The sequence below is a fragment of the Ammospiza nelsoni genome, chromosome 6, assembly GCF_027579445.1.
Source record: "Ammospiza nelsoni isolate bAmmNel1 chromosome 6, bAmmNel1.pri, whole genome shotgun sequence".
Taxonomy (NCBI): Eukaryota; Metazoa; Chordata; class Aves; order Passeriformes; family Passerellidae; genus Ammospiza; species Ammospiza nelsoni.
The window spans coordinates 1,165,054-1,190,593 of NC_080638.1; the positions used below are offsets into that span (position 1 = coordinate 1,165,054).

The window sequence follows — 25,540 nt, forward strand, 5'->3', positions numbered from 1 at the left end:
CGGTGAAAAAACCAAATTTAAGCAGAGATTTCTTAAGTCTTGACACAGGAGGCTTTCGAACAACAAAGATAAAGTTCTGTCAAATAAAACTACGAATGTAATGCTCCTACAAAATTTCTCCAATGTTGATAAAAGTTACACTCAGAGCTACAAAGCAAACTTCAAGAACAGCTCTGCTGAACGGCCGCATTAAGAAGAGCGGGCTGTCATATCATTTGACTGAGAAATCAAAAAATATTTCAAATATTTGGGGAACTTACCTAATCAGTAAACGTTCAGTATGTGTCTAGTCATGTAGCCATCTTTTAGTCAATCATCAGAAAATCAAAGGCAAATTGGCATGACTCAACCCAAACTTTAATACCGCATGATTGTGTCGTGTAAGCTTGTTTTGTGCGAGGGCTGCTGTGGTTTTAGCGGGGAGATTAACGACCGGACCTAAGCTGGCCTCCAAACCTTGCCCTGCTGATGCCTCAAGCCCTTTGAAGTCTGACCATCATACCTGGCAAAACAACAGTGGGAACCAGGCTGGTGTCAGATCTAATCAAGTTTCCTGCCTCAGCATAGCTAACTATGGGGTACACTAATTGGCCCAATTGCGGATTATACCTTTTGCTACAGATTCGAGACAATAATTTAGTCAAATGATGGTTTTTATCTCCTTCTAATTAAGATTCCAAAGTGGGAAGAAATAGGATTAGACAGGCTAACTTCAAAATTGTGTCCTTTAAAGTGGCATGCACATAAGATAGATCTCTGATAATGCTGCATAGAAGAGAATATTGCTAGTAACTAACGTGTGAAGATTTGAGAAAGCTTGAAATAGCTACTGCACCTTTTAGATAAACATGGAAGCTTTCCTGGAAGGTTCCTCTTCATCATTTATAAATGGACAATGAGCACTCATAAATATTCATTAAAAAACCATTTTCATCCTGAATTTTAAAATAAAATCTCTCTGGAGAACATTTCAATCCATCTTATTTTGATGAAGAAGACACAAGGAAAACTGAAATGGTTAAAAGATTCTGCAGGCCATAAAGAGGTGGAGTTCCTCCCACAAAACTGCAATCTAATAAAATAGATTTGACATTCAAGGTTTTCCACCTGTGAGGGCCAAACCATAAGGAGTTATTTAACTGGTGAGCAATCCAGACATGAGTAAATCCATGTCCCATGCTCTTATTTAAACTATAAAAAAAGAATGGTCCAGTGAAGAAAACCCGTTTGGAAGAAATGTCACCGTAATTCACAGGTTCTGCATTTCCAGCTTTTCTTAAGCCATTTGATTTTAAAGCAGCATTTCAAGTAGAGGGCAATATTTTTATCCTAAATCATGCATATAAGTATGTAGAATCTTTCCAAAAACTTTAAGGTACTCTATATAAATTTTCATTTCGTATTTAAGCTACGTACTGAAGAAGCCCTAGCTCATTGCATTGTGTATAAGGCACATACAATGCTTGCAATGCACACTTGTTGCGCTGCTTTTTGCTTCTGCCCCCAGAACCAGCGCTGACTGACTGCTGACACGTCACATTCTAGCTGCAGAAACCCATTTCAGAAGACCTCATTCACATCCTTTCCTAATTCAGTTTTCCCTTGCTCCCATTTTCTTACCCCAGCCAGCCTCTCTGCTTTCCCTAACAGTATGAGGAAGAAAAACATATGTATTATGGATTAGCGAAACTTGTACAGGAAGATCACAGTAGGACAGCGATCCAACATGTTCAAAAAGGGAGAGTTTGTGTCAGTTCAGCTTACAGAAAGCATATCTCTAACAAAACCTGAAGTTATTCAAAGGGGGCTGCAGCTGAGCAGCGAAGGCAGAAATTACACAAGTGGCTCATCCACGCATGTCTGAGACAACAGGTTGTTTCAAGAGTTGCACTTCACTCCTGTTTCCAATGTCCCATGGCTAATTCAATTCTTTTTACAGAGCCTCCTGCTAAGGGTTTTCTTTCCTTCCAAATTACATTACAGATTAGAATCTCAAACGTGTCTGGAAGAGAAAATTGTATTCTGAGACGCCGCCCAAATACCCTAATTCACAGCTATGACAAATGAGAATTTACTGTGCTGTGAAATGAGGGTGCACGCCTCTCTACACCTCTGAAAACAGAGAGAACATTTGTATTTTAAAACCAAACACAGACTACCAAGGGTTTTGTTCCTACTGTACTGCTCAAAAGCAGTTGCTCAAATGCTTTAATGCCTCACAACGCCTGGTCCCACTCGCTGCATTCTCTGGAAAGTGACAAACCTTCTAAAGGAATTGTCCTGGGGAAAAAAGCCCTCCTCCATGTGCTTGCCTTTAAGTGGCTTCTGAAGAGGATCCCTCTGGTTGAGAAACTTCTAGCACTCACGCAGAGATGACCTGCATGAAGAACTGGCTGCCTGATTAACTATTAACTACCTCTCAATAGGATTAGATAATTAAAGACATTGATGACCATTAATTAGGAGGAGGGCACCTTAATTTGTCACTTGATAGGGCCCTTTCAATGATTTATAGGTTAGGGCTACTTGCAATTGTGAAGGGGAGGGGGCAGTGAAGAGAGAGAACCCTTAAGTTACCTTATCAAGTGGCCAGCTAAAAAGGGCAGAGGGTCAAATAAGGGCCAAAGTGGTCACTTAAGGGTGAAGTCCCAAATACCAAAGCAGTGCCAAGCCACATTGACCAGCATTTGGTGATGGAGTAAAAAATATGCTAATTTATTGGTGGCAATTCTCCCTTTTTATGGTTTCAAGCAGTTAAGACAAGTGGCCTGCTTAAGAGCTTTTCATTTGAAAAGAGATTAAACAAAATGGTTTGTCAGGGATGCTTGGCTGTTTTATGTCTTTGTTAAAAAAAAAAAAAAAAAAAAAAAAAAAAAAAATTTGCCCAGACTGTACCAATGACTATTGCATCACCCTGAAAGCCATCTTCCATCTCTAAGCATTACTTGGTTAATAAATACATCAGCTCTAATTGCTTAATAGTGCTATGTTCATTTGCTCTTTAGCAAGATTAAAATGAAATACATCTTTTGTATAACTGCCTTCTATCAGGACTGCCTGCATAAAGGTCACAGAAAAAAAGTTTAAATTTAGTAGGAAATTTACTTAAGGACATTAGTGTAAATGATACTGTGTTTAAAATGACATAAAAGAGCGAAAGGTGATTTCAGTAATGCAAAGAAAATGGTTTCTGAATACTGATAAGGACACTTATCCCCCACACCACACACAATTTTAGCCAACATTATACATTAAAATCCCTCTACTGGGGTAATAACATGTAGCTACTTTCCCACCCACTAACACAAGTAAGAGCGAGTCATTAACATTTAATTAAATATGCTCCTGACATCCTTAGAAACATGTCAGGCTTTGTTATTGAAGGTTGTGGCCTACTTTCTATGTACATTTTAAACCAAAATAAAGTATTTATAGCGCAGCAAACGAGACATTTTTAATTAGGAGGCATATTACAATATTTTAGAAACCCCTTCCCAACAGCAAAGCCAGAACGAAATGAATTGACATCATCTGATGCATATTTTATGTATTTCAACAAAATGAAACATAAGAGATGGGATTAGCTCCACCTTTTGGGTTCTAAACAGCGAAACAAGGTTTCTCTTACCTCGATGGTGAACTGCTTCCTTTTTAATCTAAAAGCAAGGTCCTTGGTGTCTGACACATCACAGATCAAGCTATTGAGCCGAGGAATCTGATGTACATGAACCAAACCTTGTGGAAAGAAAGAGTAAAGGAGCGGGGGAAGAAAAAAAAAAAAAAAAAAAATTAAGGAAACGCTGTCATCCAGATGCATAAATTAGAGTCTTACAGCAGAATTCTGTATATTTACACACACTCATCCTCCCCTTTTTAAACTGGAGCTTACTACCAGGAGCAATGAAGCAAATGGCGCGATTATGCTCAAGTAATCAAGCAGAATAAGATAAACAGAAATCCTTGTGCGGGGAAAACTAATTGCACTTCGGTACAGGAGTACAGATGTAAAGAGCCATCTTAATACTTGTCAAAACTCCAGCCCGTTTGTGTGTGATTTCCCCTCGTATTTACAGTAAGCAAATATGGCTATCACCTTGCACGCTGCCCACGGCACCACGGAGTGATCTTTATTTTATTAAATGCACCAGTAAGCAGCCAGCAAAACAAGGCTTATGGGTTACTGAGAACCACCGAAGCTCTAATGAGAGCTCCTTCCTTTCCTGCCCCGAAAACCACCTGAAAACAACAACAACAACAACAACAACAACAACAAAAAAAAAAGTTTCTGGGGAAATCCCGGTTCAGGTGACGCTTTTTAATGATTTTTAACCCCCCAGAAGAAGTAAATTTTGCTCCTGCAGGAGGTTTCTGGAGCTGCTCAGATGTTTTTAGCAGCGCTAGGTGCACCGCAAGCTCCGCGTTCTGTCAGCTGCAAGTCAGGCTGATTTTTTCTGACAAGGACGCTGGATGGTTTTTGTGCAGCCTAATATAGTCTCTGAACAACCTAAGGGGGATTTTCTACGTCTGAAAACCAGGAAAATTCTTCAGGGCTTCTCAATTACTGGCCTATATTTGTTTTTCAGAAAGCCAGCGTCTAAATGGAAATACTGAACGTTTAGAAAAGGTACCTGACTTCAAAACGGCAGCTGTGAGAAAATCCCCAAACATTAAACCCCTTATTTCAAATAAGGCAAGTATTTTTTTTCAGGCACTTATTATTTTTTTTTTTAAAGTTTCCTAAAATTGAAGCACTTTAAAAATCAGCATTTTTTTTGGGCACTAATTACAAAAATTGTCAATAATATTAGAAAAGTGTGATTACAGTTTTAAACCTTCTATGCCTGCCTACTGTACAGTGAATTAGAAGAACTATTTTTAAGGTTTTTGAGTAAAAAATCTAATTATTACATATAGGAACAGCAGGTATAACACAGAGTTGCTTATATACAGTATCCCAAAAATTTCCATTTAGGGGTAAGCTATATAATTCTTTTGTTATTTTGTGGCTTTTCAAACATTTAAATTTGCAGGCAGCTTAACAAAATGATTACGGTGGATTCATTAAATAATGCAACAACGTAATCAAACTTCTCTTGAGTAACGTCAAAATCTTTCATCATCTGCAATAAATAAATACCTTAAAATATGTTCTTAGGCAAAAAGAATCTTTTCAGACTGTCAAATTAAGGTTGTGCAAATCTCAAAAGCTATGTACATTGGCACATAATTTGTATTAAATAGCACCAGAAATGGCTTAGCGTGCCTTTTTAGAGGAAACCAGGAAATAAAAGCTAAAACAAACATTTTCCTAAAGGATCTCTTCAGTAATGAAAAAAGGAGTATTAAATTGACAGAATTATGCAAGCATAAACAAAGGCCATATCACGATTATACAGTTGGAAAAATAATTAGGCAAATTATTCCAGCTTTTGTTCAGGTTTCTTTTTCATTCACCTTTTTTTTTCCAGATAATGAAATGTGCACCACTTTCACAGTCAGAAAGATTTTTCTCTGATTTATTAATTACAGCTTGCATACACACAGTGGTGTCTCAACACCATCTTTGCTTTTTTTTTTCTGTGTACTCCATACATTCTGCTGGGGAAAACACTGCCACTGTCATGTGTTTACAGCAGATTTCAGATAAGCAGTTTACTTTCAGCTGAAGGTTTCCATGGAACTAGAGTAATATTACAATAATAAGAGCTGTAATTTATGCACAGTGCTCCGGATTAGCTAAAACTGTTATCCACTGCTCTGGCTGTGCACAACTTCTAATATTATTTTTAAAATTTAAATAGTTCTGCTGCAACAGCTGACAAAAATCTTAGGGAAAGAAAATGCAAGATTAAGCACCATTACCCATTTTGAAGATAAAACACTTGAAAGGCTACATGACTTTTTAGCAAAATCGGTTTCATATTTTACATTTCCTTAAAAGCGCAAGTGCTGTAACCTATAGCTGACAAAACAGAACCTTATTTTTCAGCACATAATCCGGCAGTTTATTCACCTTACTAACTAAAATACATGTTTTCCCGTGTTCTCAATTTAAAACTTGGCAGATTAGAAAGTATTGATTTCATGACAAGTCCAGCTCGCTGGTCAGACGATTGCCAAGCCTGCCCTGCATGTGAATTCCCCAAAGCCTGCCTGGTGAGATGTACATCTGATTGAGCCATGCCTCAGTAATGCAGCTTGACAACATGCAAGGAGTTGCCATGTTTCCTTTGCAGCCTTAATGCACTTTGCTGGAAATTTCCCTAACTCAAGGCTGCTTAGGCAAGGGGAAACATTTAAGAGGTATAATTCCAAGATGAAATCAAACGCTGCTTTAGAGCAGATACCCAATTGGAGGGCGAGCTGCTAAGTGCCCCAGAAACACCCAGGGCAGGCTTTTTGCCTTGCTGAAGATGGAACTCACCGTGGTAATCCTTGTACAATGGATTGGTTTCTCTCTCAGAGCCAATAAATGATTCAAGACCAACCACCATATCTGACAAGTTTGTTACACGTTCCATAATTGCTTTATTCTGTAAGACATGGAAACAAAATACACATCCTACGTGATGAAAAAGGTAATTAATGTTCACAGAGCAAGCCTTGGTCTTCTCTGTGACAAACTGTGAGGGGAAAATAGGTCACCAATACATAGAAATTATGTTAGAAGGCCTTTTTTCTTAAAAAAAATAAATTAAAAGACTTCAAGTATGTGTCTAAAGAAAACAAATATTTGACAAGGATAAACCATGAAAGGGCTAACTTAGCACTAAATTAACATTTCCCTAAATCTTCACAACAAGCATTTGCTGACATCAGCAATATCTACAAGCCATGTGTTAGGCTTATCTCTCATTGATTTCTGCTGTGAGTCGGATGCCCAGTTTTTGTTTGGGTTCTGAAAACCTTGGTTTTTAATACACTTAGGCATATCATCTCTAATACTTTGAGCAAGCAGAGCCCACACAATTATTCATTTTGGCTATCAGTGGAACACGGAGAACTCAATGCTGGTTTCTCAGCACTTTTCCCTGTAAAAGTTTCTCTCTGCACAATATATGACTCTAAAGCTTCAATCAGCATTACCATTTCTCAATATATTTGCAATTTTTTACGCGCTGCCTTATGTCTTGTTCTACAATGTACAGTCACATGCCTTAAATAAGCTGTTTTCCACGTGGTTTTCTTTACTCAATTTTATATAGCAGAGAGACATTCAAAGGTCACAACAGAAATCTTCAGAGGTAAGTCAGAAAAAATGTTCTTAAATGCTTTGATGATGTCAGTATTTAATGAGGAAAAAAGAGAACCATTTCTGTGGTAAAAATCAAAATATTTCTTGAAGATAACAAATAGTTATCTTAATAGTTATAATACTTGTTCTTGGTGCTTGTAGGTGCTACATTTATCAAACCTTCAGGGGTATCAAGACTAATCATCTCAAAATACCCATTACAATTATAAGGAATTAGCTCTGCAGCCCCAGGTTCTAGTTTGGCATTTTTCACTGATTTTAAAGTACTTTGTACATTTTGCACTTCTTTCATGAACTGTATGACTTCTGCTTATTCTGAAAGGTAAATTTAAATACTGCTAAACCATTCCATAATAGCAATTCATCAATTAGGAGCAGAGACACTAAAACATCCCCAGACATGTTAGAACAGTCCATGCATTGTACTGACATTCAGGTTTATAAAAATGGTGATCAACCGCTCCCAAGAACCCACATTTCAATAACCATTGTTTTCTAGCCACAGAGAAGCTTACAGAGCAGACACCAAAGGCGAAAGTCTCCTGCTCCCGTCAAAGCACAAACAGAATTCTGTTCCCTGACCTCCACATGAAGCTGTGGTCTGCCTGGGACAGCCCAATCTGCTCAGGTTACCAGCCCTAAACCCACAGATCCCACGGCACCTTCACAGCCCCTCCCTTCCCCACCTTCCGGGCCAGATGGCACCAAATCCTGGGGAGGGGGCTCTTTTCAAAGCCTCTTGCGCCCAGGCCAAGAGCATCCACCCCCGTGGAGCCAGGGAACTTCCATTTTACCCACAAATCTAGCCACGGAGGATGATAAAGTGCTGTCACCCCGCAGAATTTCCTTTCTGAGGAGTAACACAAGTGATGTGAGGTAAAAAGGACATTGCCCACACATCAGTCCCCACACCTTGCTCTTGTGAAGCTGGCTTGCAAATCATCTCCTCTTCTAGGAAGAGAGAGACAATATATTGTATTTTAATGGAATCCTTAGTCTACGGGGGCAGTCACATAAAGATGGCATAAATGTAAATCTAAAGTAGTCAGTGACCTCTGTAACCCCACAGACCAGAAATGGCCATCTTTTGTCCGCTCTTCAGGAGGCTGCTGGATGCTATTTGTGTAAGTAAGAAGCAAAAAACTTTTATATAAATAAATAAACACTGATGATTCCTGGAAAGAAAGCTAAACTCCTGATACAAAAAAAACCCCAAAAACAAAACTATCCTTTGAAAAAAACATTTGCTGTCTGTTGATGTTTTTGTTTGCCAGTTTTGATAACAATGGGTCACAAAAACTGTGGAAAGAAACCATCAGCAACATACCCCCATCACTGACAGTCCTGCAAATCATAAGAATAGCATCCTTCTATTTGGTTTTAATTCAAAATTGAGATTCAAGTGAGGGACAGCACCTCAATCTTTGCCTAACATGCTGGGTTTCAGCTCTTCCTCTGAAAGGGTTTGCTTTCTTAAATGGTGCTCTCTTTGCCCACGCTGATTTTGTTTTTGTTTTTGAAGTGTGTCAAAATATTCCCCTGGCTTAATGCAGTGTATCTTGGGAAATATTTTGCACAGTGGATGGCCACACCAAACAGACATTTGCTTATGTGGCACTGTTGCCACAGATCTGTATCTATCATGTGTTTTCTAGTTTGCAGCGTTCAGCACATTAACGCCCGATCAAAGCTGACGTCAGCACACAGATAGTTGTGATGTATGGCACACTGACATAAACACACAAATCATGTTGCCCCATCTGGGCTGGAAAATTCAACAGAGCTCCAGATCTTCCTCCAGCCCCATACAAATATACCTCCTGCTTCTGGCATAAACTTGGCAGCTCTGGAGGGGAGCCAGGACATGGTTAGGAGGGAAGCCAGGAATGGTGAGATTCAGGGAAAGAGTTTGTTGGCAGCTACAAGAGGTATTGTTTTAAATTATACTGAAAATGAAAAAAAAAAACAAACCCAAAACAACCCAAAAAGCCAGTCTTGGAAAGTTTTCAGTCTTGCTAGATGTGCCACAGTTTTAATAAATTAGTTAGTTCAGCCAAAATATAATTATTCTAACAACATGGTAGCAATCCTGTTGTGCAGGCTGGGCTGGGCATCCATTCTGTGTCTTACTTTGTGCTCCTGTTTGAGACAGACATTTTCTTTTAAGTGCAAACTTGCAATATTTGGGTTCAACCAAAGTGTACTTTCAAAACATGTCAGGAAAATCCACGTAGCGAGCTGGCTCTGGAAATGGGAACTGCACATGTGCTCAGGCAGCTTTGGGCAAGGGAAATATGGAAAAAGATTGCTTTGCATTACTAATTCATTTTCAGAAGGTGCATAAGATTTGAGTGATTATTTGTGCAATAATTTGATCAGTTGTTTTATATATTGTTTAAAAATATTTATTTACAACAAAAGCTGTTTAAAATGCCCTGTGTTCTGCGTTTGAGTACAAAGCATGGGACTCCACCAACAGAAATTCTGTGTGCTCAAACTTCCACACCGAAATTAATATTGTGTGTTTCTACTGGATTGAGTTCTCAATGCACCACAATTTTATCATTGCTACTATTAATCAAATGAATCTTGGTTCATCTGGATTCCCTATTAGGGAAAAAATCTGTCTTTTCCCCTCTGGTTTAATTTCTAGCTCTCCTCTGATTCCCTGTCAAAATTTTTCCAACACCCAAAATGTCCTCTCATTTTGCCAGTTTCTAAAAAATTAAAAACCTCACAACATTTATGTAATGAAAATATTCAAATCCTCAGTGCTTGCACTGCATAAGTAAAGAAAAGTCAGGGAGTGGAAAATTTTCTTTGGACAGCCTGAACTTTTCTACATAATACATACAAAGAATCTCAAAATTTAAAAGGAAATAAGACACTCATGTTAAGGATCTACAATAAGATAGAACTACCACCTATATAAATATATATAATATATATAAATATAAATAGAAACCTTTTTGCATATATTTGCATTTTTATTCTGATTAGTACATGAACATAATTTTAATATGGACTTACATACTGCATTGAAAAGAAGGTATTTTAAGGGCACACCTCTTTTCAGAGAGACATTAGGCCTATATTTTGGTAGAGGGCTACTTCTGTATCTTTACATTCTGGTAATATAATCCCCTCATTGATTTTATTTTAAACAATTTAATTAAGAATTAGTACATTGAATCCTACTTCAATTTCATCACCTATACCACTAATTACAAATATTGTTTGTACTGGGACAAAACCCAGTTTCAGAGTTTTGTATGACAGCAAAGAGCAATTCAGACAGTTCTCCCAAGCCCAGGTAAAATTTTAATTTGAGGCAACAATCTCTGTTGTTACCAACAGGTGAATACAGAAATCCTAACACTTCATGTGAAAGGAGGTCTCAATAATAAACACCAAGCAAGTTCATGCCAAATAATAAGAATCTTGTGAAATTAAAGCAAATTTTGGTGTGTAAAGTTTCAAGAAAAGCTAAAAAATTGGTTGGTTTTTTTTTTTTTTTTAAATTCTGCTACATTTTGTAGCATAAAACTGAAATAAGCTTAGCACCATAATAGAGACAGGCAAATTGAACTAAAAAGAAACAATGGTTGGATATTCAATAAATGAAATAATCCTTGATATTTTTGACAGATTATCACACAATGATGCAGTAATGACTTCACAATACACAAATATTTAGCACTTGTCATTACTACTTCATCTCCAAAGGATTTTACATTGGAAATATAAGTTATTCAGAAATGTGGCTTAAATATTTATGACTATTTGTTAATAATTACTACTCAAGAAAAAATCAGAATTACCCATACATCTTCTTTTGGTAAAAGAAGTTAGGTAATGGCCCCTTGTATTAGTTTTATAGAGAGATCCAGCTTGTGTACTTATTCTGATTATTATTCACAAATAATAATAGGACATTATTATAGCAGGATTCAAAGTATTAATGTATTATTATTATTCAAAAATACCCAAAATAAATGATTAACAACTGCTCTGCCAAAAAGTGTTATTTGATAATTATTGAAGACTGTAAAGTATAAAATTCTACACCTCTTCCAACTCCAAAGTGATTAGGTGTGTTTGCACACAGTAAATTTCCTAACTGAATGACCATTAACAAATTTTGGTGTGCAGAAATCTGTGCAAACCAATCTCACCAGAAAACTGAGCACAAGTGCCATGTCTTTGCTGGAAGGCTCGAGAAATAAACTTAGAGGATTTGCTGCAAAGTACAATGCCTTCAGTGATGAGAAACCCACACCTGGGGATTCCTCTTTTACCTTTGAAGAACCTTACTGACTATCATAAAACTTAGGTATAACATCCTGTATGGATGAAACAAGAGAAAAACTCATTTTGGTTGACTTGTTTAGAGGTAAAATAACATTAATGTATAATATTGCAATTATAGAATCTATTTATAGATATAGATATATTTATATTTATATATATAAAGATTTTATATATTATGTATCTATTGTTATATATAGTAATGGATAATAGACAATTATATACATTATGTATATATAACATATATATTAATATATTATGTTGTCATAGCTAAATAACATAGCTAGTCACATCAGCTAATTCAAAGCAGTAAAGAACATATTTGAAAAATTTTATACAATTTGCAGAAGCAAAGAAAGGACAAGTAATGAAGACAAGAGCAGGCAATTAGATGCAATATATTTATAAAAATGGGAAGAGAGTAACAAAGCATCTGTTGGTCAATATGTTACACAACAAATTAATTCCAGATTTTGGTTGTTCTCTTAAGGTTGCTTTTAATAACTTTGTCCTGATAGTTGCCTCTGCTGTGGGAACTCTGCAGTGTTTTTTGCATATTACCATAAAACGTCAGATGAAGGTGGGTGACACTGTACACAGTTAATTTTGATCGTTTTTCAGGAAGAATAATGAGCCAGGAAATAAAAAGTAAATACCACACACTTAAAAAGAAAAAAACAAGCAAAAAACAAAACAAACAAAAAAACTACAAAACCCAAACTTTGGATCTTCATTGAAGATGGCCTTGTGCATTACTTGAGCTATGAAAGCATCTCAGGCCAGCAAACCCTGGCACCTTACAAAATCAGAAGTATGTCTATTCTGCCACTGAAGGGCAGACCTAAAGGCTGAAAGCAGCGAAATGAGAGCTCACTAAACAGGGATAAATCAAGCAAGTCAATAACAGTTGCTGCTCCTGCAGCCTAAAAAAGATGGACCAAGTCTAGCAGCTTAAATCGAAAGTTCCATCTGTTGATCTCCAAGTGCTTCACAAACGACAGGCAAGGGCTGCACTCCTCCTTTACGGGTCAGGAACAAGCACAGAGGTGGGGTGTGAGCTGGCCAAAGGCAAAAAGGCAGCCAGGAGTGAGCAGGGACCCCAGCTCAGCCTCCCACTGCAGCTGAGGCTTGCTCCAGGAGGCGCATCCTTGGATTTGGGGCAAAACACGCTGAAGATGGTGTGGGAGTGGGAGCCCAGAAAGCTGAAAATCCTGTTATTGTGTGGCTGAAAGAGGTGACAGATGTGCAGTGTGCTAAAGGGTGACACTCTGTGAGCTGAGCCCTGCCCAGTGCTTTTCTCTTCTCTTTCCTCGGCATTCTGCGACTGGAAGCACAGGCTGCAGGTGACTCTGAGTGCTGCTGGGGCATGGGGCTCCTGCATTTATTTGGAGATTAAATAAATCTGGTTGAGCCCACTTTCCACGCAGGAAAGGAAGAAATCGGTACAAGAATGAAGAAATCAGTACAAGATGCGGGCTAAGGTGAGCCCAGCACCTCTCCTGAACATTATCAGGTTTTCACTAATCAGATTGTCTCACTGTTGTAAAAGCATATAATTAGAAATCTATAGGTTATCTCTGGTCTTCAAGCATTGAAAAAATGAGCTGGTCATTTGAGCAGATTCCTCTAGAAAACTGAACACAGAAAATATGCCACGCTACAAGTTGGTCATAGGGCAGTATAAAACAGAGATGCAAAGGCAGTCTGAGGAAAGTGTCATGCAACAAAAGAGCCACAACAAAACTGCCAAAATTACATATTTGAAACCCGCTGGCTTAACTAAAATCCTATGATTCCATTGGGAGTCATTCATTATAAGAAAAAGGTTCAGGAGTTCCTTTTGTTGCCATTTTGCCTGAAAAAAATAAAAAAGCCATTGCAGTTTTCTTACCAATTTGGAAAGGCTAACACTCACTGCAACTTTAATTCTTTAAACAGCGAATCTCATTTTATTCCCAGGTGCCCAAAAAGAACCTGCACTATTATTTCAATTACCAGCACACAAGCATCAAAAGGAACACCTAACTGGTGTTGATAACCAAGTGGCAAGACTCTGCAATACAAAAACCACTTAAAAAACGAATCCCTTATCCAGTACAAAATTACAGGCTGTCATCAGGAGCAGGCTGGCAGAGCCGGGTCCAGATGGGAAACTGGCTGGGCAATAAGGAGAGGTAGGGTGGAAATGATGGGTGGGCTGGAAAGGAAGGGGACCCAAGCAAAGACATGACTGCTCCCTCTGCTGGCAAGGGCCTCCCTACTTTAATTTTTAACTAATGAGTAGGCATTTCTTTAATTATTTAGGGTCTAGCCGATAAATAATGCAGAGCGCTCCTTCCTCAGTCTGTTGCTGTGTGCTTGCACATTTTTGAACTTATGGTGCCCTATTTCACTAGAATAATTTGCCACGGAATTAAGGCTCAGATGGATGTCTAATGGAGGGTTCCAGGCTTTTATATTTTAATTCTTCGTAAAATGAAAAGCAAGATTAGGCTATTTAACCTTCCAAATATTGTATTTTACAATGTATGCTCATTTCATATTTAATTTACACATTTCACAATATTACCACAAATTGCTTGCCATATCTAACTCTAACAAGGACTCCTTTATGCAGCAGTAAGATGCTATAAAATTAAACATTCTGCAATACAAACATACTAAATGACACATCGTACCAAAAATGTATCTCTCTTCCATGAGCAAAATCCATGACCGGTGAATTCAGCGACAATGTTCGTATTAAAACTGAATTAAAAGATGAAGATAAGCCATTCACTGCTTGATTTGTGATAGAAATTATTAGCTGCAGCAAGAACATTTAGAAAAAAATCTGTTCTAAGATTTTGGCCTACAACCAGCAGCTCCCAGAACAGGAGGGATCAGCTTTTTTTGCCCACTGTTCTCATCTGAATCCTGGCTGCAAAGCCACTCCAGCTCCCAGCTTTCCAGAAGGCTCCATCCCAGGAATCCTCGCCTGCCATTTGGTTTGCTGATTTTAATCTCCCAGGACTTTCTTACAGTGGCTCCACTATGCTGAACTGGCACTTGCTCCTAGAAGTGAGTTATTATTAAACTTGTAGGTCAATTGTGGCACTAACAACTCTTTGGAAGCTTTCAGCCACGGTGTACAATTTGCTGGTCTAATTAAATATTAATTCTAAGTGTTACATTCTGTGGCTAAGAGCTTTTATTTTCCATCATCAGTCTGGAAGAGAAAGAGGTTACAAGGCTAATTTAATTTTTTTTTTTTTCTTCCTCCGAGCATTAAAGCTTAACTACACAGGCACAAAAACATCATTAAAGATGCAGTATTCCTTTTTATTATGACTATATTCTAATTAATAGAGAATGTCTAAACAAAAAGAGGTAGAGCTGGATTCCGAAATTTCAGGATTTTTAAACAACACCAAAAGTTCCCATCAAAATGCTCCTAAGCACACGTTGCACAGGAGCCCAATATTTGCTTCTGTGAAAATCACTTCAGATGGAAATCTTAATGGAAATCAGATGGACACGTGCAAGGATTTAAATGTAAAATAGTTTTACACAAAATTTTTCTTCTTTGTTCTGATTCTGAAACAGAACAGATAAACCCTATATTTAAGGCTAGTCACAGGGCTTTTTCCTTTATTTATTTATTTTTTTTCCTAGAGCCTGAACTTAAGCAAAAAAAAACAAAACAAAAAACCAAAAAAAAAAAAAAAAGCTTTGGGAAAAAAATTACTACATTGCATTTTCTCAAAGAATGACTTGCTTAAAGCAATAACTCCTTTGCCCTGTATTATTTGAAGTCACTCTTTTAACCTTTACTTATCAGTGGGCTCAGTAGATGAGCCTGCTCCCTTCTGCTTCCATAACAGTTGTGTCCATGTCTGGACACTGGGCATTATATTAACTGCTCAGTCCAGTAGCCAAAAGATTCCATATGCTTGAACAGATGACTATCTCCACACTGTGATGGGATATTTAACTGTTTAGCTCTGCTGCTGTAGTTCAAAGACTTGCTTCTAAATCTCACCTGATTTTCAAAGGCGGATTTTCAGTTGATGCACCTAAAACGTGAAATAAAATTGCCACCTTGCATGTGCTCCTGCACTGCTCCAGTTTAACGTGTGCATTTTGGGAAAGAGGTTTTTTTTTTTTAATTAAAGAGAGATGGGGAGGATGTGTATATAGTGTCCTTCTGAAAAGTAAAATTTATTAAAATGACAAGGCTGTTTTAGGCATGTCACTTCAACAGAGAGCATGACTATTCACCCTAATATAGTTAATTTGGTTAACAGACAGCTAATATGTGGGGACAAAACCTGCTTCAGTTGTATATTGTATTTGTTTTTCAAATGGGTAGTTGTTACCAAATCAGAAGTGGCAGTGCTAGAGCACAGCTTGTTGGCAGGCAAAATCTGATTCTATGAAACCACATAATACTTTATTTATTTCTTCTACAGCATGGTTAGCAAATACCATCAGCAATAAGAGAAATGAAAAAAAAAATACTGTTTCCCAAATTAAATTTTGAATAGGACACTTCCTTGAGCTTCCTAGTCAGTCAGAATTTTAAAGATGGTTTTAAAAATGTTTAAAACCAAAATACTCATACCTAAAACTATGTAGATAACCCAAAATACCTGTCATAAACTTACAATATTTCTACTGCTGTTAAAATCTATGTCTCACATACAACAAAAAGCAACATGCAACATTAAAAAGCAAGTAAAAAATAAAACCATACAGAAAAATATGAAGACCATTGCATCTTCATGGTTTCTGTTTTGCAGAGAAATTTGAAAGCTTCCTTAGTTACGATATAAAACCCACATGATGTTGGATCTCAATACAAATCTTTGTGCAGCTACCTCATCAAACGCATTTGGAGGTTACTCAGCACTTTACAGCAGAGAACTCTCAGGAGTGAGAGCTCTGAGGTAGGCAATCACTCTTACTTCTTGTCATAGGAATAAAGATTTCAAACTGTGAGAAATTCACCAGCTATAGGAGCTCACATCTTATAATCCTATATTAGCAATGGATTCTTGACTTGGAGTTTAGATGCTAAATCACTCAGTGTGAACACAAAAGGCTTGGGATGTGAAAAGGTTTGTTTCTGAATTTTTCTACACCGAAACCATCAGTAACTTCTGCACTTGGGTGAATTCAAAACATTAATATTGTAGGAAATTAATTTTTTAACCTACTGGATGAAATAATGGAAAATACCTTGCTAAACAGAACTGCAGACTCTGAGGACAGGCTCTGTAAGAAGAGTTATTCATACTGACTTTTCATTAGTCAATTAATTTCCCTTGGTACATGCTGACTAATATGGTTTTTAGTCCTTAGCAGTAATACCAGCTTTGAGTTCAAAATAAAGGATGGCTTTAACAAGTGCTCTGCTTTCCCCATTGAATATAATAATCTACTCAAAAAAATCTACTACTACTTAAGAGATACAAAATTGGGAAGGACAGGAATAGAATTAAAAACATTCTTTAGTATTTTGAGGGAAAGATCTACTTGGATTTACCAAAGATTTCTAGCAATTAAAGAAAAAAAAAACTACAATGGGAAAATATTTTAAATTCTAATTTAGGACTTTTCCATTACAGACCAGTGACATTCAAGTCCTTTCATTCATGCAATTGCACAATAATTCTTTTTCTAAATTTAGGTATTTAAATGCACTGATTATCAAAACACAGGAAAAGAATTCTTACTTGCTTTTATAATATTCCTTAAACTTGGAAATTGTAACAACAAATGAAATGCCTCTTCAATCTGCCCTCCTTGATCAATGCTAGATTTTAAAAATGGAAGTAATTTTCCCTTTTCAAATGTACCATATGATTTCTCAGGCACAATGCATTTTCAAGAAGCAGTAGGAAGACTTGAAAAATAACCTTCCATCAACTATTTTAATCACACTTGTAAGTAGCTCAATATTTATTACCTGACAGACAGTGTAAGATTAGAGGATGTTCAATCGGTAGAAAATATCAATCAAGTAAAAACTTGTCACATATCACCTGAATAAAATTCATAATTGGATAAGTTTTTTATGTCATTTTCTTGAAACCTTCTTCCAGAATAGTGTATTCCTATTTTTGTGGTTGAGAAAAGAGAATTTTCTTTTTTCTTCATGCACTGTTTGCCCTAGAAGCTCCATCAATAAAACCCCCAAAATCTGTGTGCTTTAGTGGACTACAATTTTTTTCCAGTTACTCTGGAAAAACTCCACACCAACAGACTTTTTTTGCAAACTTGTGTCTTTTACCAAAATACAGCCTTACAGGACATTGTGAGCTGTCCCATCAGGCTGGATTAATGAGCATTATCTTTGGATAAATGCAATTCCAAGTTATTAAATCCAAGACAATGGATTGCTGGAATAATGTAAGAGCCACATTGGTGCATTTGTATCACAGAGGGAAAAACATCAAGAACAAAATCATTATTTAATGCTCTGCAATCACTGAAGAGTCAAACCAGAAATGAGAATTTAGGAAAAGTGAACCAACAATAACAGCATTACTGTTTATCTAAAAGGGTAAGTGACTGTTTAGAAACAGATTAAGAAGGCAGCATGAGAAAAACTGCAAACCAGAATACAGAAAATATTAAATAGGGAGGATCATTTTAATGTTTCACCAGCCAGAAAAAAAGGATAATATATGAAAGGTAAAGGCAAAATTAAACTTTCTGAAAAACAAAGAAACCAAGTAGAGTCAATTTGTGAACTCCCTGTCACAGTACAACATGCAAAGTATTTGGCAAAATACAGGAAAAAAAACAATTAAAAAAAAAAAAATGCATTATTCATATACTTCATATAAAAACCAGAATTAGTCTGGGCTGAAAAGAATTTGCCCCGTCAAAAATCAGTACCAGCAATTGCTTTATTTCTTCTTCACTGGAGCAACTAGTACTGGAGATTGACACAGACAAGGTAAATTATGTCACTACCAAAAATATACTTGTTCATTGCAAAGCAGGTAAAGACAAAGTTATTTTTTTGAATCTGCCATCCAGACAAAACTTTGAATGTGATTTTGAACAAAATCACTTAAATGTGATTTTGAACTTACACGTCCTTCGTGAGAATTACACGTGCAAAGAACTTACATGGAGGCCACCCAATTAATTTAGTTAGGGGCTTAACTACAACCTGGGAAGCAGAGGAACTATTAGAGCTGCACTAGAGTGGTTCAGGGTAAAAAAACTGGGGAATTTACTACATCTTCAGGACAGCAGTGTGAATTCTCTGCGTGTTGAGTGCACTGACTCGAAGATTCGACAGATAAAGCACGTGCTAGAGCTGGCTGATGGAATTAAGCATAGACGCACTTGGAAATAAAGGAAAAAGCTCCCTGTGCTGGGAGAAGGGACGTTTTCCTGCGCGTGTGAGTGCAGCAGAGAGGAGAGGAGCCGCGCAGAGGGAAGGGAGCAGCTGCTGTGAGCGCCAGGCAGCCGCGCACATGTTGGGCGGCGCTGGGCAGCATCCCCGATTATCGGTGCCAGCGAGGCTGCACGCACGCTCCCAGGGGCTGCTGGCAGGCTGCCTGGAGAGGCCAGCACTGTGCCCACTCTGCAGGGCTCTGGGAACTCGCTCCTGTGGGCTACCAGGGACCCTCGGCAGCCCTGCTCCTCCCCACGACAGCTCCGTCCACAGCACGCTGCTTAAAGGGCGCGCCAACTTCCACGGTTTCAAAAAAAAAAAAAAAAAATTATTTTAATGCCTGTTGGGATTTTAGCTGACTAGAGATTGGAAAAGTACAAGGTTGTGGCTAATTTTGAGTCTTGCACTTGCAAGATAGCGTGTCTTTGGACTTAGCTGTAGCGTGACAATAAATAGTGAAGGAGACATGAGAAAAGAGAGATGTAACCTTTAAGGAATGGGGAAGAGCTGATGTTGTGGTGTGGCTAATGGACAGTGTAAATTACAGAATATTCATGAGCTTATTACTTGCTGCATAAGTGTCTGATGCTCTCTTCAATAAATGGAACTTGCTGATGACTCAAATTGAGCCCCGAGTTTCCCCTGCACCCGACAAACTGCTCATTCTGCAACAAATGCCCTTGTTTGTTTAAAACATCTAGGCAAAGATTCTGCACATTCATTTTTTTTAAATTCAGAATTTTCCAGCACTTACTGCTAAAATTAAAAACTCAGTTATTCAAAAAATGAGGTATAATTTTAATTCTAACTCCCTGGAATTTATATATTTTCCTTTTTCTTCATGCACTGTTCGCCCTAGAAGTTTCATCAATATGATCAAATTCTTGAGTAAGTTTGAAGCAACCTTTAGTTTCTATCTTAGAGACACTTCTGTACTTCTCTACAACACAAACATTCTTTTTATTGGCATGGTACATAAAGAAGACCACGATGGAAATATATCCCAATTATGGACAGGCAATTCCAGTGTGTAAGAAGCAGGATCATAGTTTTTACATTCACAAATTCTATTTCTTGCATTAAATTTAACTGCCTCTCTTTCTGAAGGCAGACTGCCAGCTAATATTTAAAAATAATAAGTAAGGAGGTAGAGGTACGTACTGCAAGAGAAATATTCACACACTTTTGACTACAATGGTAAAACTAGAAAATCTTTGTTTTTGAAGGATTAATTGCATTTCATTTATTATTAATTGCATTTAAATAAATAACATTTGCAGGTATTCAAAGACCTTTAACAAATACAGTATGTGTGAGTCATGTATCTACCTAAGCCAGGATTTCATTTATTGATAAACTCACCTAGCATGAAAATATTTTGCATAATATGAGGTTTTATCCAGTACTTTTTTACTAGGATCCAATTAAATACACAAAATTATAGGCTCTCTGTTCATTGTGAATAATAACGTTTTTGCTTTTGTAAGTTACACTCACAGAACAAAAGACTATCTACATTTTTCCTTTTGCTAAAAAAGTTTACTTTCAGAAGATATATTGAAGTCTCTGTACGCTATCAGGAACAATGCTGTTAATTGCTTCTGATTTTGCAGTTGGGAAAATGACTCATGCTATAACTGGTTTGCTCCTAGTCCCAGTATAAGAGGATATTAGAATTATGGAGCAAATCTACACCCTTAAAAACAAGGTCAGATATCACTATAATGAGCACTTTAGATAAAGACAGAGAACTGAAAAGCCTTGTATTGATACTCCGAAAAGCATTTTGAAAGCACATAAACATGTTGTAAAAATGATTGAAAAAGAGATTACTATAGATATTTGCTTTTTCACAGTTTCGGACATTTTGTCAATTTTTTAAAAAAGGAATAAGACCAACATTTGGCATAACTGTTCCTAAAATTCATAATTGGGCAAGATTTTTGTGTCATTTTCTTGAAACCCTCTTCCAGAATAATGTGTTCCTATTTTTGTGGTTGAGAAAAGAGAATTTTCTTTTTTCTTCATGCACTGTTTACCCTGGAAGTTCCATCAATAAAACCCCCCAAACCTGTGTGCTTTAGTGGACTACTAACTAAAATAATTTTATACATAGTTCTTTGTAGATTTTGCAGCAGGACTCTCCCACAAAAGTGTAAAGTGTAAGATATAGTCACGTTTTAAGTTCACACTTTGAACAAAAAGGCTTTAAAAAATGTCCAGAACTGCTTTTTTTTTTTTTTTTTTGGTTGGTTTTTTTTTGTGGGTTTTTTTTTTGGTTTTGGTTTTTTTTTTTTTTTTTTTGTTTAATGTAGGTTTTAAAGTTTAGCTAAGTGCTGTGGGAGCTCTGGGAGGCAGCAGAAGCAGCATTCCTACCTGGATGAGGTGGGCAGGCACAGTGACGATGCAGGCAGACAGGGATTTCCTGAGCAGGGCACGCAGGACGTACAGGAATTTGGTCAGGCTCCGAGGATCCTCGGGAGCATCACTGCAACAAACATCATCACCCCACAAGATGGAACCCAGGCTCTGAATTCCTATCCTCAAAATGTTCCTTTGTTTTTTCTGTTCGGGGGATAAAAAAACACATAAAAAATAAAGAAGTTGTTATTTTTTAAACGCTAGGAGGAATACAATTTCTAGAATGCATGGCCATTATAATGGTGTGTTTTATGTTGTCACAGTAATCACTGTCAATCTCATAAAAATTGCAAATGGAATGGGATTTTTTTTCACTGCTTAGATACCATGGATAATCTAATAGACACATGAAAATACTGAGAACTACTAATTTGTATTTTTTAACCAGCTAAATATAAGTATATTCTGAAATAAAATCTAGTAACACTAGGGCACTTTACATCCTTTCTACCCTCCATCACTGTCTTAAAAATCATGTAGAAGAGTATTTGCTCCCAGTTCTAAGGCAGCTTGCTGGAGTAACCAAACACAACTTCTCCCTCTATTTTCACCCTTCTGCGGCGCCACTTCCATAACCTGACTGTTCCATGCTCTGCTTCAGTTCCACTTTTTCGGAGAGAACAAGGCCAGTGCTTTGCTCACCAACACAGGGGCCTGTCACTGCCTGAGAAGTCTCCAAGTATCATTTATGTCCCTTTCAACTTCTTCCCACCCAGCTGCAGCCACAGCTGTGGAAACACAGAGTGTGATGGGGACAGATTGTCCCTTCTGCTCTGCTTTAGAGGCAGTGGCCAAGTTAAAGCTCCTTTTCTGAAGGGACAGATGATGAAGTCAAAGTTTTAACCTGTTTATGCAAAGCAAAATGTTCTCTCTCATGATGACAACTCTCATTTCTGCTTGTTTGATGCAAGCCTTCCTGGTGGTCTTTGGAAAGGTCTTTAGGGATATTTGCTATCAGTGGCTGAGAGAGAGACAAGGAACTCCCTCATTGAAAGACTTCCTGCACAAAGTGATCAAAGAAACATTTCTAGGGCTCATACTTGAAGACAAGCTTTCTTTAATTATACACACACACACATATATATATAAATGCTAGTTTTGATAAGTAAAAGCTTGCAAGTACTTCTCACTAGAGAAAAGTGTTTTGATAAACTGCACATGATGCCTCAGGTTTAGCTTTTCTATTTTTCACATTCTGTGCTGCTTTAGTGTGTGGGTCTGGGCTCCACATTCAGGGATGGTGAGCTCTGTGCACAGAGCAGGGAGACAAAACAATTCCTGCTCCAGCTGGGCACCAAGGACAAATGATCCCAATCTCAGCCCCAGAGCACAAACCCCGTGGGCTGCAGAGAGAAAAACAAGCAGGCTGGGAGTGCCTGGGCTAAAGCTGCAATGGGACAATGAACTGCAAGGTGCAAATGGAGCAGAACTGATCCCAGGGAGAGAGCCCGGCAGCGCTCGTGCATTTTGGGGCCATTTTGGGTCATCTTGGGTGCAGCCCTGGCTGGGCTCTGGTGCTGCCCAAGGTGGATCCATGGAGGAGATGCTTTGAATCAATCCCTGCTTTATTCTGTAGCTCTGCCCAGCCCCTGCTCCAGGGCAGCCTGCTCAAGGGATCAGCAGATATTAATTTCCAACAGCTGGAATAAACAGCAACTCTCAAGCACAAACCTTGGCCCAGCTGCTCTGGAAATGCAGAGGAAAGGTTTGGACAAGACAAGAGGCTGTTCCAAAAGCTTCCTTACCCATGTTGGGTCGGACAGAGCCTGGGTGTGAGACACAGCCCCACATGGCTCTGCTTTTATCCACTTGTGTGTCACCCAGGGAGCTGATCTGCCAATTCACCCCCAGTCCCTGGGGAAGCAATCTGTGCTTCAACTTTGGCTTCTTTAGTCTCAGGCTTTGCAGCTTTTAGGCTTTAGTTACAAAAAGTGAACTCTTTACACCACTGTACAAAGATCAGGATGTCAGTACAGGATAAGACAACACTTCTCTGTATGGTGTCCTCTCAGATCAGGTGTTCAGTTTTAAAAAGAACAGTCAAAAAGAGAAGTTTTTGTCTAATATTTTTAAATTACTTCTGACCAGAGCAGATTCAGGCACTCCTTGATGCGCACTTAAGCAACAGGAAAAAAAACAACCAGGCATATAAAAAATAGTTTTAGCCAGGTATGATGGACATTAACCAGGCAGAGAAAGCATTACAGTATTTCAAATTTTCAACACAAACATAGATAAAACTTGCAGAAACTTTTTAAATGAGAAAAATATTTTTTGTTATGAGGAACATCCATAAGAACAACATACAGAGGAAAGACCTGTTCTGTTAACAGAGAGCAGATGACAGATGCTTATTTCACAACATCAAGGCATAAGAGTAGTAAAAGATAAAGCTATTCAGACAACTGATAATATCAGATGTATTTATTTGGCCAGTAATAGAACTTCTATCAGCATAATTTGTTATACAAAAAGATATATACTAATATACATAATATATATAATTTATTTCTATTTTAGTTTATTATTCCGAAACTGAAATGTAAGAAAAGTGTAAATCTGATATTCTCCCACAACCAGCCTGCTGTAAAGAGTAAAGTAACATTTTTTAAAAAGCACCACTAGATCTTTAATATTCACATTAGCCTGGAAGTTTGGATTTATTTTGCAATTAAAAAAAAAAAAAGTAATTCTTGTAACAGTGTTTAATTTGGCAGCAGAAATTCGGATTATGAAGAATTCAGAAAACCCACCTCCAAGAAAACAACAAAATAAATCCCCCTCAACAATTACCCTGAAAGCCTCCAAAGTATACAAAATTAATGTTAGGAAATAGTTGCCTATTAAACCTTTGCTGTCAAACACGAAAACTCCAAAACTCTCTGAAACAAAGAGGTGCTATTCTATATAACTTAATACCATGATCCATTTGTAAAGGATTCCCACTTAAGGATCAATAAGTGGGAGTAAGCGGGAGGCTTTGGGAAGGCTGTAAACCTAAGGCTTGTATTTGGAGCTTCCAGATAATTCCAACTCTGATTTTCCAAATATTAACTAATTATTAACTACTAACTAATGTTAACTGACTGTATTAGGTCCTAGAGATGCCTGAGCATTTTATGAAAGGCTACCAAGCCCATAATGGTGGTTTTCACTTATTTTCCCAATTGTGTCAAACCATCTCTCAGCTGGGATGAGTCACATCCTGCTCAGTTTTCTTCAAATAAAGAAGTAAATCAAAGTATCATTGGCAAATTGATGTGAAAGCAGCCAAAAAATACCTGAAAGTTTTTCCAGTCAAGCATGGGATTATTTGAGGGTGGGAGTACAGGCACAAACTTCTCAGAAGCTTTTATGATTATATACACAGGTATACACAGGTCCAGAAGGATACAGGCTGCTCCTTACTCTACAATCTTCACACCTGCCTGCTTAAAAAGCACTTTAGAGAGCTCAGTAAATGAAATGAAATGAAATGAAATGGCAAGGAATTGCTCAGAGATTTGGCAAGTAAAAGATCCAAGGTGTGTTCCAGGCCACTGCTACATTCAAGTCTGGAGACATTTTTAAGATGTGTGCATTACACAAGGCTTCTAAATGTACAAAATTTGACTGTACAAAGAAAGATGATGCAAGGGGAAAAGTGGAATATTAAAAGAAAATAATAGAAACCTCTCCAGGAAACTGCTTGCCTTACCTCCCTCGAAACAGAAAGAACTACATAGTGCTAATGGCTTTCTAGATCAATAAACTGGCCTGAAAACTGACTTTTAAAGTTTCACCTTTGAAATTTATATGTATTATTGAGCAAAAATACACTGTTAGATTCATCTCAGCTGAAGTTCAGGTTTTGTTTAGTGACACTAGTAAGTCATTTTGAAACAACTGACAAAAAACAGAGAAAACAACGATTGGCGATGTTGAATTTTCGCAAGCAAAAAAATAAACCCACACGGGTGCTGCCTCTGAAAAACCTTCATTTTCTTTTATACAAAAGGGTGTGTATAAAGAAAGATAAGCAATGAGAGATAAGAAAGATAAGCTGCTGTCCTGGGCAGGAGGCTGGCAGGGTGTGTGTGTCACCCAGGGCTCTGAGGCAGGAGGAGCATCCCCCAAGGATGACACACATCTCTGTTGCCATGGCTACCGCGGGGAGAGGG

General features: G+C 37.7%; 1 protein-coding gene across 3 annotated transcripts in view; it reads right to left on the reverse strand.

The window, feature by feature from the left end:
• The window catches only part of ELP4 (elongator acetyltransferase complex subunit 4), a 177,382-nt gene that overhangs the window by 107,695 nt on the left and 44,147 nt on the right, over positions 1–25,540 (reverse strand). For all 3 annotated transcript variants that reach the window (XM_059474053.1, XM_059474054.1, XM_059474055.1), the window contains exons 7-9: positions 21,336–21,524; positions 6,425–6,533; positions 3,629–3,735 (exon numbers count right to left, since the gene is read on the reverse strand). In XM_059474053.1, the coding sequence (XP_059330036.1) occupies positions 3,629–3,735; positions 6,425–6,533; positions 21,336–21,524 (405 nt within the window). The remainder of the gene's footprint in view (positions 1–3,628; positions 3,736–6,424; positions 6,534–21,335; positions 21,525–25,540) is intronic.